We start from the raw sequence: 13989 nt of genomic DNA, 5'->3' as shown, positions 1-13989 counted from the left end.
TCTTAAATACAATTTTCAGGCTTTCTTACTTTTGCCCTGTTGCTTCTCCCCTTTTCCTACTTTAAAATCTAATAGACCCTAGAAGACAGAGCCCTTATTTCATGCCCAAAAGATGAAAAACTAAAGAAATTGTTAAGAAAGAAGTTCCCACATCCATCCTACCCCATCTGCCCACGCTTTTTAAAAATTACAATCCTGAGCAGCTATCCTAGCCCTGAATTTCTTACCTCTGGACTTAGGTTACACCGAGGGAAAAAACAAAATCTTATTTACTCAAGTGTAGTTGAGTTTCTGTTTCATGCAGCTGAACAGAATTCTGACTGATACAAATCACACATTTGGTTTCTCTCCCTGGTCTGCAGTGCCCAGCTGAAAAATTTACATTCAAGGAAAATAGAAAACTGTGGAGAAAACTGCCAGGCTTGTTGTCACTGAATCCCAAACAATATCAGATGATGTAAAATTAAAAGTATGCCGCTGATTGAATTTTCACAGAGATTCTTTAAACAGCAGGACAGCTTGAAATTTAATTTTATTTACTGTATTCTATTTAACTAGAGTGATATTACTTTTGCAGAGAAGAGGAGGCCTACTGCCTGTAGGGTATGATTTGAGGAATAACAAAAGACTGGGTGATTAAAAAATGTTTCCCCCGAGGGGCATGTCACAATATCTGAAAACACCACACTATTCAGTTTTTTGTATTAAATAAGGGCCACATATGTCTAGTAGGAGGCAAATTAATACTACTACTAATAAGTAGTGTCAGCTGTCAAAAATTTATGTTTAATTAATTGGTGAGAATCACTAGACCAGGGGTCAGCAAACTGTCTGTAAAGGGCTGGATGGGAAATATTTCTGACTTTCCAGACTCTGTCACAACTATTCAGTCTGACCTTGTGGCACAATAGCCTCCACAGACACTATATAAGCAGATGGGCATGGTTATTTCCCAATGAAACCTTATTTGTGTAGACCGAAATGGAAATTTAGAAACCTTTTGTGTGTCACAAAATAATAGTCAATTTTATTTCAACATTTTTTTTTTTTTTTTTTTTTTTGAGACAGAGTCTCGCTTTGTTGCCCAGGCTAGAATGAGTGCCGTGGCGTCAGCCTAGCTCACAGCAACCTCAAACTCCTGGGCTTAAGTGATCCTCCTGCCTCAGCCTCCCGAGTAGCTGGGACTGCAGGCATGCGCCACTATGCCCGGCTAATTTTTTCTATATAGATTTTTAGTTGGCCAGATAATTTCTTTCTATTTTTAGTAGAGACAGGGTCTTGCTCTTGCTCAGGCTGGTCTCGAACTCCTGACCTCGAGCGATCCACCCGCCTCGGCCTCCCAGAGTGCTAGGATTACAGGTGTGAGCCATCGCGCCCGGCCTTATTTCAACATTTAAAAATGTAAAAACCATTCTTAGCTTCTGAGCCTTATGAGACCAGTTGGTAAGCTGGATTTGGCTTATGGGCAGAGGGGGCTTTTGACTGGGAGAGAAGCAGTTGCCACCCGCTATGTGCCCCCTTAGGAAGTTTCTTCCAGGATTTTGGGAACTGCGGAAGGACAATTCTTGTAAGGTAGGGGTGCCAAAGCCTCTGCATTACCCTCAGCTTCTCTATTGCATTCCTTTTTTCTCAAAGCCTGGCTCCAACAGCAGAGCTGAATTTCACCAGATGCTACTTTTGTTTAAGCTTCTTGGCCCTTATTTGCTTCAGTGATCTAGGAGGAGGCCCAGCCATGTAATCACGTGATCTTAGGTTTTTGTAACATGTGTAGGAATAAGATAAAAATTATTCTGATCTGGACTAGCATATTGTAGCATCTTTTTCCAAGATTGTAACAAAAAAAGCAATTTATTAATAAAAGAGGCACATTTCAAATAGAAGTAATACAGAGGCTATTACGATAATTTTTTGGTATTTCAATTGTTAATCATATGAACATATCGGACACCTACATACCACTCTTGTTGATTTGAGATTAATGCAGAAACCAACAGAAATATCACAAAATTATAAAATACTATTACAATGATGCTTTCAATGATAAACTAATTAATTTCATCAACTCAAAGGGTATTTAGAGTCCCTTCACAAGAAAACTTGAAAAGCAATGTTAGTTCACTGATCAAGACACCCTAATGTTCCCTCAGCCTGACTAAGCTTTGGACAGATTCTTCCTGCCTCCCGGTCCTGACCTTCCTTTTATTAGAGCATTTTCTTTAGAAAGCTTGTAATTTTAAGTTCTTTCCCTGTCCCTTGATATGTAAATCTTTTAAAAAGCCTCTTGCCAGTTTTATAAGCCAGGAAAGATTTCTGAAAGATTTGGAAGCTCTTCCTTTGAAATATAATCCCCAAGAAGAAAGCATCCCGATGTCCCAGCCTTCTTGGGACAGTAGGAGCCTAAGTTTGATGGGTATCAATTAGCAAACACAGATGGCCTACCACAGACAAGAAAGTGCAAACTCAGAATAACTCAGTGTGCTGGACACCTCCCACTGATCAAGCTCCCCTCAACACCTTCTTGTATTTTCCCTCTAATTTATTTGAGCCCTTAGAAGCCCTCCTTCCTTTTGTTTTAGTGGAGTTGGGTTCAAACTAAGCTCTGACCTCTCTCCCCTATTGCAGTAGCCTTGAATAGGGTCAGCCTTGCCTGTGTAACTTTGCTGGGTGCAATTTTTGCTTTTACACCACATATGAAAGAAACAGATGTTTTCTCAAATTTGATAAAAGTCACTAAAATATACACGGCTATAAAACAAACCTTTCTAAAGTATCAATTTATAAATTTTTATCACCTCTGCTAGACAAAAGACTGAATTATCTTTCCTTCCCATAAAAAATATTTCAGAATTTCTGTCATATGAAGAAGTGAGCAAAGAATCTATAGCCAAAAATTATAGAAAAAATCATTATAGAGGTTTGTCAGGCAGTTAATTAATGAAAGTACCATGTTTTGTTCCCCTGGATTTTATAATGTTTATGCTGTTTGTCCTAAATAAATATTAATTTTATACATAATTTTATATTAAAGATTTTGTGGTCTTAAAAGTTCTTGTCACTAGCTTTGTGGTTTTGAAAACACAGTGGCATTGACAACAGAGGCAGCCTGCTGGTTTTCTACTTTCCTGATTGTAAGAAGGCCTATAGTTTCTTTTGCAGATCAGTTTCACTGTGCGATTTTTGAGAATTATTATGCAGGGGGCCTCCTCCAGTAGTTCAGATAAGATTACAGAATAACTAATTCCCTATGTTGAATCCCTTTCTACTTAAAGTTGCTGGGAGGGCTTCTATTACTGCAACTGAACCCTGTCTTATACACATTCTCTCTCTCCCCTCTGCAACATTTCCTCTACACAGCGATCTTTCTGAAGTAGAAATTCTATCAGATTGTACCCTATGCCTTATGAATGAAGCTCAAACATCTTAGCATTAAAGGCCTTCAACAGCCTAATATTAACCCAATAACCCAGCCTCCTCTTATCCCTCCATCTTTTATTCTATCTTCCCTACTCAGCAAGTAGATTATGCATATTTTTTGAATTTATTTTGCATCCTTACTTCTTATTATTTTTATTCAAATATCTTCCTAGGCCTATCATAGTTTTTCTACTTCTTCTGGACTTTGAAAATATTCATCCCTAAGAGTCTTATTGCTTTGTCAAGCTTCCATAAGTCACTGAAGAGAGTCTACCATTTGCTCCCCCTCCACCTCAAAGTATTTATAAGAATAAACTCCTTTGGCACTTTCCACAGTTTGAAAGTGATTTATGTTTTTTCTACACATGATTATGTGATTATTCCATTAGAATATAAGCTTCAGAGAGTAAAGGTCAACATTTATTTTCAGTTCTTTCATTATCTGCTGTAGTAGCGTACATGAAGTATCACATAAATATGTACTGAATGAACTAGTGGACAAATAAAACAACGTAAGAGTAAAAAATATGTATTAGCATATTTTGTTTTCCCCAGTACTGGGTATGTCAGAGAATATATGCTCATGGGAAAAAACAAAAAACAGAGCTAGAAAACAGCAATTTTACTAGTAATTCATTTGATATTTGTATCTTAAGATAACTTACTAAGAAAATTTCCTAAAGACATTTTCAAAATTAAAATATTGACTCCTACCTCATGGAGTTTTCTTCCTTTCCAACCCAATCTACCCATGAGTGTCTTTAACATACATAGAGATATTTTCTCCAATAAAGTTCTTTGATCTTGACTCCAAACAACATTTACACTCAATGATATACTGGTAAAATGGCTCTCTGAATACAAAAAGCCTTGATTTTTAGCATTTGCCAATTTCCATGATGTAAATACTTTTAACATATGCAATTTCAAGGATGGCTGTGTTTAACAACCACCTTGCAATATTCCTGAAACTTTAGCAATCAGTTCTCATGAGCAGGTACAAGCCAGCTGTAGCATACCAATGTTTACAATTAATTTTCAACAATCAACTCCCAGAGGTACATCTTGGACCTGAGACTTCCTCTCTGAAATGTTAACTGAAATGAACTGTTCTTACCACAAAACCCTCTGTCTCTGTATTTCTTCTCTCTCCCTCCCTTCCTCTTTCTCTCTCTTTCTATCACGCTTCTCATGGTACCACTTATCAAACATAGACCCCATGATGAATCACTCTAACTTTTCTCTTCACAGCGTCATTGCTATATGAATTCCCTTAACCTTCTATTGCCTCTTTTCTGCAAATTTCAGCATCAGAATGCTGACAAACCCTGGGAAGATCTCACAGCCACATGATTAGTTATTAGAGCAAATTTATGGTGCCCAACATCAAATAATACCCCTCAGGGGCTAATCCTAACCTGTACCACCCTCTTCCACCGCAAGCTCAGTGTTCTCTTGAGGACTCTTGCACTATTTCCTCAAATTTCTGAACAGAACTTGCCCTTTCTTATTATAAAGTTCTCTTTTTCTGTCCTCTTGACTGTACTTCCTTCTTTCCCGTCTGGAATATTGCTGTATCACTTATTCTCCCATCTGATAAATTTTCAAACACGCTCTTGCAACTACCTCCTTTCCTAACAGTATAAATGTTTTTAAATTTACCTTATTAAGTATAAATATTGCTACCCAACCAGAGAGTAAAAATATAATCTTTGTACCTGACAAAACCTCACTCCTACCTGATCTCTTGTTTTTCCTTCTCATTCAAGTTCCTTGAAAGAATATTCTTTCCCCACCTTCTTTTTTCAGATTTTTATTATAAAATTAATACAAATTTAATATAGAAAATTTTTAAACTTTAGTATAAAGATGAATACAAAACAAAATCAACAAAATATCAGCTGCAATCCTACCAGGTGGTTGTGTCATTAGCATTTTAGCAAATTTCATTTCCGTCCAGTCTTATTGCTTAATCTGTGCGTGTGCATGTGTGTTCGATGTTAGAATTAGATTGTATGTAGAGTTTTGTAGAACTCTCTTTCATTTATCACAATCATTGCTCAATCATATAAATTCCTCTACAAAAACTCATTTTTAATGATTGTATGATATTTTAGCAACTAAATGAGCCCTAGTTTATAAAATTGTCCATCTATGGTATTCACTGAACAGCCCCAGAAATCAGGCTCCAACCTCAACTGTTTCATAAACAATGACCTTCTACTTGCCAAATCCAATAGGCTCATTTCTTTCCTCATATTACTTGAATTTTCTATAATGGACAATGTTACACACTTCCCCTTCCCAAACTCGTTTCCCTTTCCTTTTATAATATCACATTTTTATTATCATTTTCTTCCAATTTCTCTATCCATTTTCCTCAGCAAACTTTGCTTGTACCTTTTCTCTATATCCAAGGCTTCTGTCCTTTTCACCTTAGTCTTGAGCATTTTTCATTCACAACTTAATTTCAAATGACATTTTTACATTAAAAAGTCTGCATTTATAAGAGTTATGGTTTTATTTTCTTAAAGATTTGTCTGCTTTACAATTCTCACAGGTAAGAAATCTTTTTCCACTAGTTTATATTTTGGAGACTCAAAATGTCTGGGTGACACACCTTTGAGAAGGATAAAGAAAGTACCATATAATTGTCACTAGGTCCCAATTAACTCAGTCAGGTGAATAAAAACTTGGGGCTCCAAACATTAAAATTAGATATGTTTAACTTAGCAAATAGCACTATTTTCAACAGTTATAGAAAAATATAGTCAAATTTATGTACCAAATAACTAATGTAGCAAGATGTAGTTTAAAGAAATATTCCTTTTCCCTCCATTCTACATTAAGTTATATAATTTATAAAATGCAATTTGTTATTACTGTGTGGCCGTTGAAACACTGAAATGTACTGAAATCAATCTTCTCTCTCTTCTTTGGTTCAGCATGAAGTAAAGGAGCATGCTATCTAATTTTCCTCCAGGTAATTTTTATGGTGGATATTAGTCATATAAACACATCTTCTTTCTCAGAAGTTCTATAAGGTTGGCTTGTTCTCCGCAATGTACACAGGCAGAATATTAGAAACAAAACAATTTCATAACAGAATTTTCTCTGTTACAAGTAAATCCCAAGACAATCAGTGCTATTACCAAGATGAGGTTTTTATAACAAACTGTTCTATGATCTGGTATTTGGTTGTAACAGTATTTGCTGAGGTAGCTAGGGGAAAGCTTTTTGGTCCCAGCTCTGACAAGAGTCAATCTAACAAAAGCAGCTGATGGTGTATTGGTTATACTCTAGGTAATGCAGCAGAGATAAAATCCTCATACCTTACAGAAGGACAGCATTTTTAACTTTTACAAACTGGCTTACCATCTTTTGTCTCATTTGATCTTCATCTCAAATTTAAGAAAAATGTTAGAACACAAATTATCATCTGCACTGAGCAGACTGAGAAAGTGAGGCTTGGATGACTGAACTGACTTCTTAAGTTTGAATAAAAACTTAACCTCCATTACTCCCAACCCAAAGACTGTTCTCTTTTACTGGTATTTTATTTGATTTGTCATTACATAGCAATTACTTTTTCCTTTGATTCATTCAAACTCACCTCACATACCCTGCATGCATTCTCTCTTTTAGAAGGAAAGAGTAAAAGAGTAAACACAGCAGCACACATTTTTTTTTTCATACTGGGTTTTCACCCTTTAATCTACTTGCCTCAGTTGTTTCTATTCTATGTCACATACCCCCAAATTTGGTTTCTAACAACATACTCAATAACAAAAACCTACTAAGTGAACTAAATTGGAAGTGCAGTAGAAAAAAGAACTATAATGTCATGAAGATCACTGTCCTACAATAGATCTTAGTTTCCTCCATGAAAAAAAAAAGGAGAATAAAAATATTTGTCTCACAGAGTTATCAAATAGCACTACTTCCTACTCAGCTGCCCCGGCCAAAATCCTGGTAATCTTTTCAGGCACCGTTCTCCTTCCCTCACTGTTCATGTCCCCAAAGACATCAAGCCCTGTTGATTTTATGCCTTGAAAAGCTCTGAATGCGTTCTTTCTTCTCCATCTGCACTAATTCTGTGTTAGTTTTGACTCTTACCACTTCACTGAGATTGCTCTTAACCCTATTTCCAGTCTTGCCAATTTCAATTTCATTATACTTGTAGACGATGAGTTCTGTGATGGGTGCAGCAGACAAATTCCTGACTCTTTAGAATCTTTACATTTCTACTTTTCACTGTGTTCTTGATGCCTTTGAATACATCAGATGGACAGTCTAATTAGGTAAAGATCATTCTTTTAAGCTCTTTATACACCTATTTTTTACTTAGAGGATGCGCCATTCGTTATCCATCAGTACCAGTGGGAACCAACAGGAAGTACAAATAGGCACCAATAGGCACCAGAGAAGACAGCCAAGCTCACAGTGACCAGGAAACTATCTAAAAAATAGTAAATCTGCAATGGTGAATCCCAAATTTGCATACATACAGAATTGCTTATAAAATCTCAGCATTCTCTTATAAACTGTATGTTTATAAGGTCATTTCAGAAATGGAGATTCAATCTAATGAATATTTCTATCGACTATCAGTTATTTCACTGGAAAAATTTCAAATAAATTTGGAGATGTAGCCCATTACACTATGAGATATACCCTAAATGTACCTTCTGCAATAAGATTACAAGATTATCTTAAGTCCAAAGGCCCTTGAAATGTAACTCCCATAAGCTACCAGGAATTTTAAAGTTTACAAAATTATACTTACACCAAAGTTGGTAGCAGCAAATCGATCTGAGGCAGAAACCTGAACATTTGTTGAAACTGTTGTATGAGCATAGAAAGCGTTTATGTTAGCCAGCAAGGTGCTCATGACAGCAGGAACACCAGGGCACATGTATTTAGAAGACAGACATGAAAAGTGCCTGCAACACAAAAATCATAAAGTACTTGTAAAACAGAAATAATTAATTCACATAACAGCATAGCTTTTAACATCAGCAATTAATTCCTCAACTACGTCTATGAAAAGGAGAGAAAACTCCCACCATCTCTAATTCAAAGAGAAAACAATTTCAGCTCTTTGAAATTTTTCATTCATAAATGTGAATTGGATTAATTAGAATGTAATTTGCCACAAGAATGTGTATAACTTCTTTCAATGGTGTGAGAGTTGTGTGTGCACACATTTAAAGTGCAATTTCTAGTGGAATTTAGTATTGTCAGAAATCACAGGAGACTCTCACACTCCCCAGACCCTGACTCCACTTATTTTAGTTCCTGAAATGCGATATTCCAGCCAAAATTTCCTTTTGCATTTGTATTCCTCTCACATTGATGTAGTAGCAAGAGGCCCTCTTCTCATTACACATTGATTGAACAAGTCAAGTAATATCTGACTTGAGTCCAGTTTGTGAGTTTTTTTTTCTTTTTCCAGGAAGGAATACCTTCCACAAGAAATTCTGTTTTCTAAGCACTTTGTTACAGATAGGATTTAATTAGGGAAACAGATGAACAGTGAGGACAGATTGAATTATACCAGCTTCATGCTTAAAGACCATTTCTTTTAAACCGTGAATAATAGTATCATTTAGAGCCATCAGAAGCATCAAGTGTTCAATTATGTTATTTCTCACAAGGAAACCTATTTCATTTGAACTATAACAAAAGACTTGAAAATTGAAAGCACAGCTTATGATAAAAGTGAAAGATAAAATATGCATGGAGGAAAGTAATTTTCAGTATATAATCTGATCCTATTTTGCTCTCATATCTTAGAAATTTATCCTCCACCTAGCCATTTGTGAATTTTGTATTATTGAAAACAAACAGAATACACATACATAAATGCCCTGAGTGGTACCCCCCAAATAAATGGATGGTGGTCCTGAAATTTGTGACTTGTCTTAGATCTCCACCAGGCTAGCTTTCCACCTAGCTTGTCATGACACTGGCCAACAAAAGTAGGTTAAATTTTTAAATATACATCTTTGAGAATCATGAATAAAAATTTATGCCAGGAGAGTTCCATGATTTGTGTAACTTAATCCTGGAATTAGATTATCAATGCTGATTTCATTAAGGTAAGTGGTACATGTTTTGAATTTATTATATGCTAAAGTGATTATAATTAATTAATATCTAATAAGAATCTCACAAATGAATATAAAGGTATTAAAATAGAAATTAAAAAAAACCTTAGAGATATGCTATAACATTTTTTTTCAACAATTCACAGTAATTAGATTTATTAAACTCAAATCACAGGTCAAAGTTGTGGAACATGCAATGCCTGAATACAGTGGTGTGGGAGAGGACAAAAGGAAAATATACATGCCAAGGGGGAAAAAGAAATATAGAATCATCATAAGCAATTGTCAAAATAAACTCAAAGACTAGAGGTTTATTACCTTGAGCCTGCATTGTCAATTTAAAGGGATATTGGCAGTCATCAGACTGAAGAATCTTGTTCTTGGTTTTATAAAAGGATTAGTGCCCTCATACTGCAGCCGTGTTACTCAGGCTTTACTTCTTTTAGCTGCTACCCTGTGGTTGGTGCCTGATTAAGATGGCAGCAGTAGCTTAGCAGTTACTTCAAGCATAAATAATAGGGAGAAATGGTAATAACCTACATAAGGCATTCACAGTGTAATTTTCATAAGTGAAATAGAAAGACTTACATTGAAAATGACAATTATTTGTTTAATATAACCTTAAAAGTACAGGCAACAAAAGCAAAAATAGACAAATGAAATTGCATCAAACTAAAAAGCTTCTGCACAGCAAAGGAAACAATGGAGTAAAGAGACAACTACAGAATGAGAGAAAATATTTGCAAGCCATACATCTGAAAAGAGGTTAATATCTAAAATATATAAGAAACTCAAAAAACTCAATAGCAAGAAAACAAATAACCAGATTAAAAAATGGGCAAAAAATCTCAATATATATTTCCCATCAGAAGAGATACAAATGGCTGGTAGGTATACAAAAAATGCTCAACATCACTAGTCATCAGGAAAGTGCAAATTAAAACTACAATAAGATACCACCGCACTCCTGCTAGAATGGCTATTATCAAAAAGACAAAAGATAACAAATGTTGGTGAGGAGGTAAAGGGAACCATTCTCACTGTTGGTAGTAATGTATAACAAATTAGTACAGTCCTTATAGAAAACAGGATAAAATTTCCTCAAAAAATTAAAAATAGAACTACCATATGATTCATCAATCCCGCTACTGGGTATACATCCAGTGGAAATGTAATCAGTATTTTGAAGAGATATCTGCACTCATGTGTATTGCAGCACTATTCACAAGAGCTAAGGTATAGAATCAACCTACGTGTCCATCATCAGATCAATGAATAAAGAAAATGTGGTATATGTGCACAGTGGAATACTATTTGGACATAAAAAGGGAGGAAATCCTGCTATTTACCACAGCATGATGAACCTGGAAGGCATTATGTTAAGTGAAATGAGCCAGGTATGGAAAGACAAATACCACAGTTGTATGTAGAATCAAAAAAGTTGATCACATACAAGTAGAGAGTAGAATGGTGGTTACCAGAGGCTGGGGAAGTTGAGAGATGGTTAGGGACATGCTGTTCAAAGAATAAAAAATTTCATTTAGATGGGAGGAATAAGTCCAAAAGATCTACTATACAGCATGGTGACTATAGATAATAACATTATATTATATTCTTAAGAAACGCTAGAAGAGTGTATATTAAATGTTTACACCACAAAAATGATAACTATGTGAGGTGATGAATATACTAATTGCCTAGACTTAGTCATTCCACAATATATGTGTATATATATATATATATATGCTTTAAAACATCATATTGTAAATGATGAATACATACAATGATCTCAATAGATGCAGAAAAAGCATTTAATAAAATTCAACATCCCTTCATGATAAAAACCCCAACAAACTAGGCATAGAAGGAATATACCCCAAAATAATAAAAGACATATATGGCAAACCCATAGCCAATATCATATTGAACAGGGAAAAGTTGAAAGCATTCACCTTAAGAACTAGAACAAGACAAGGATGCCCATTCTCACCTCCTACTCAACATAGTTCCAGAAGTCCTAGCCATATCAATCAGGCAAGAGAAAAAAATAAAGGGCATCCAAATTGGAGAAGAGGAAGTTAAAATATCTCTGTTCACTGATGATATGATCTTATATCTAAAAATCCCTCAAGACTCCTCCTCCAAAAGACTCCTAGATTTAAGTCTCAGGATACAAACTCAATGTACAGAAATCAATAGCATTTCTATACACCAATAATGACCAAGCTGAAAACCAAATCAAGAACTCAATCCCATTCACGATAGCTACAAAAAATTTAAATACCCAGGACTATATTTAACCAAGGAGGTGAAAGATCTCTACAAGGAAAACTACAAAACACTGATGAAAGAAATCCTAAATGACACAAATTCTATGCTCATGGATGAGAAGAATCAGTATTGTTAAAATGACCATACCGCCCAAAGCAATCTACAGATTCAAAGAAATTCCTATTAAAACAGCAATGTCATTTTTTACATAATCAGAAAAAATAATCCTAAAATTCATATGGAACCAAAAAAATGGCCCGAATAGCCAAAGCAATGCTAAGTAAAAAGAACAAATCTGGAGGCATCACATTACTTTACTGCAAATAATACAAGACTACAGTAACCAAAATAGCATGGCAATGGTATAAAAATAGACACATAAATCAATGGAATGGGATAGAGAACTCATAATAAAGCCTAACACCTACAGCCTACTGATCTTCAATAAAGCAGACCAAAAACATACTCTGGGAAAGGAAACCCTATTTAATAAATGGTGCTGGAAAAATTGGATAGCCATATACAGAAAAATGAAACTGGATTCCTATCTGTCACCATATACAAAAATTAACTCAAGATGGATTAAAGACTTAAATGTAAGACCTGAAACTATAAAAATTCTAAAAGATAGGAAAAATTCTGTTGGGCATTGGCCTAGGCAAAGAATTTATGACTAAGACCCCAAAAGCAAGTGCAACAGAAACAAAAATAAACAAATGGGACTTAATAAAACTAAAAAGCTTCTGCACAGCAGAAGAAATAATCAACAGAGTAAATAGACAATTTACAGAATGGAAGAATATATTTTCAAACTATGCATCTGACAAAGGATTAATATCCAGAATCTATAAGAAACTCAAACAACTGAACAAGAAAACAACAAATAACCCCATTAAAAAATGGGCAAAGGACATGAACTGACATTTTGCAAAAGAAGATATACAAATAGCAAGTAAACATATAAAAAATGTTTAACATAACTAATCACCAGAGAAATGGAAATTAAAACCACAATGAGATACCACCTTACCCCAATTTGAATGACCACTGTTAAAAAAATAAAAAAACAATAGATGTTGGCACTAATATGGAAAAAAGGGAATGCTTATATATTGTTGATGGGAATGTAAATTAGTACAACATCTATGGAAAACAGTATGAGAATTCCTAAAAAACTAAAAATAATCAACCATTCAATCTAGTAATTCCACTACTGGGTATTAACCCAAAGGGGAAAAAAAATCATTATATCAAAAAGACATTTGCCCTTGAATGTTTACCATAGCACTCACTATTCACAATAGCAAAGATATGGAACCAACCTATCAGTAGAGAATTGGATAAAGAAAACGTGGAATATAATATACACTGTGGAATACTACTCGACCATAAAAAAATGAAACTATAGCTTTTGCAGCAACATGGATGAAACTAGAGGCCAAGATCTTAATTGAAATAACTCAGAAACAGAAAGTCAAACACTGTATATTCTCACTTATAAGTAAGAGCTAAATTATAAGTACACATAGACACACAGAGTGAAATAAATAGACACTGGAGACTTAGAAGGGCAGGGTATGGGGTGGGAGAGTGGTATGGGCTGTGAAATTATGTACACTAACTGTTGAGGGTTACATAAAAAGCCCAGACTTCACATGTATATGCAATATAACCATGTAGCAAATCTGCACATATACCCCAGAAATCAATAAAAAATAAAAATAAGTTAAAAAATAAAACATACATTAAAAAAGAAAAGGACATAATTACTGAACATTGCTCAGTATTTATAAGACATTTGAGAGAAACAGCAGTGGGATATGGGATGACTGGAATATATAAAAAAAAAAAAATCAAGATTTGCTTATTTTATATTCTGAGTTGGTTTAGCCAATATCTGGATGATGAAAATGCCCTAAGAAATTGTGGCTTTGGGATCCCACAGCAAAGTTTCACAATCAAAATGAAAAGTTTAAAAAATAATTTATAGGTTATATATGAAAATGTATACGTAATATAGGAAAAGCCATGTAAATAAATGCAACTTTGAGTTATCTGGTTTAATACAATCTTTGCTATGCACTTATCATTAATGCTAATATATATTATTCACAGGAAATTTAAAAAATCAGTGAGGTCAAACATCTGTTAATACTTTAGATTTTTCCTTTAAAATAAATTTAATTTATAGCCA

General features: G+C 34.7%; 1 protein-coding gene across 2 annotated transcripts in view; it reads right to left on the bottom strand.

Moving 5' to 3' along the window:
* The window catches only part of UNC13C (unc-13 homolog C), a 533240-nt gene that overhangs the window by 240072 nt on the left and 279179 nt on the right, over nt 1-13989 (bottom strand). For both annotated transcript variants that reach the window (XM_045555386.1, XM_045555388.1), the window contains one exon: nt 8201-8357. In XM_045555386.1, the coding sequence (XP_045411342.1) occupies nt 8201-8357 (157 nt within the window). The remainder of the gene's footprint in view (nt 1-8200; nt 8358-13989) is intronic.

The sequence above is a fragment of the Lemur catta genome, chromosome 1, assembly GCF_020740605.2.
Source record: "Lemur catta isolate mLemCat1 chromosome 1, mLemCat1.pri, whole genome shotgun sequence".
NCBI classification, from domain to species: Eukaryota; Metazoa; Chordata; class Mammalia; order Primates; family Lemuridae; genus Lemur; species Lemur catta.
The sequence above is the reverse complement of the archived record's forward strand: the minus strand, read 5'-3'. Positions and strand labels throughout refer to the sequence as shown.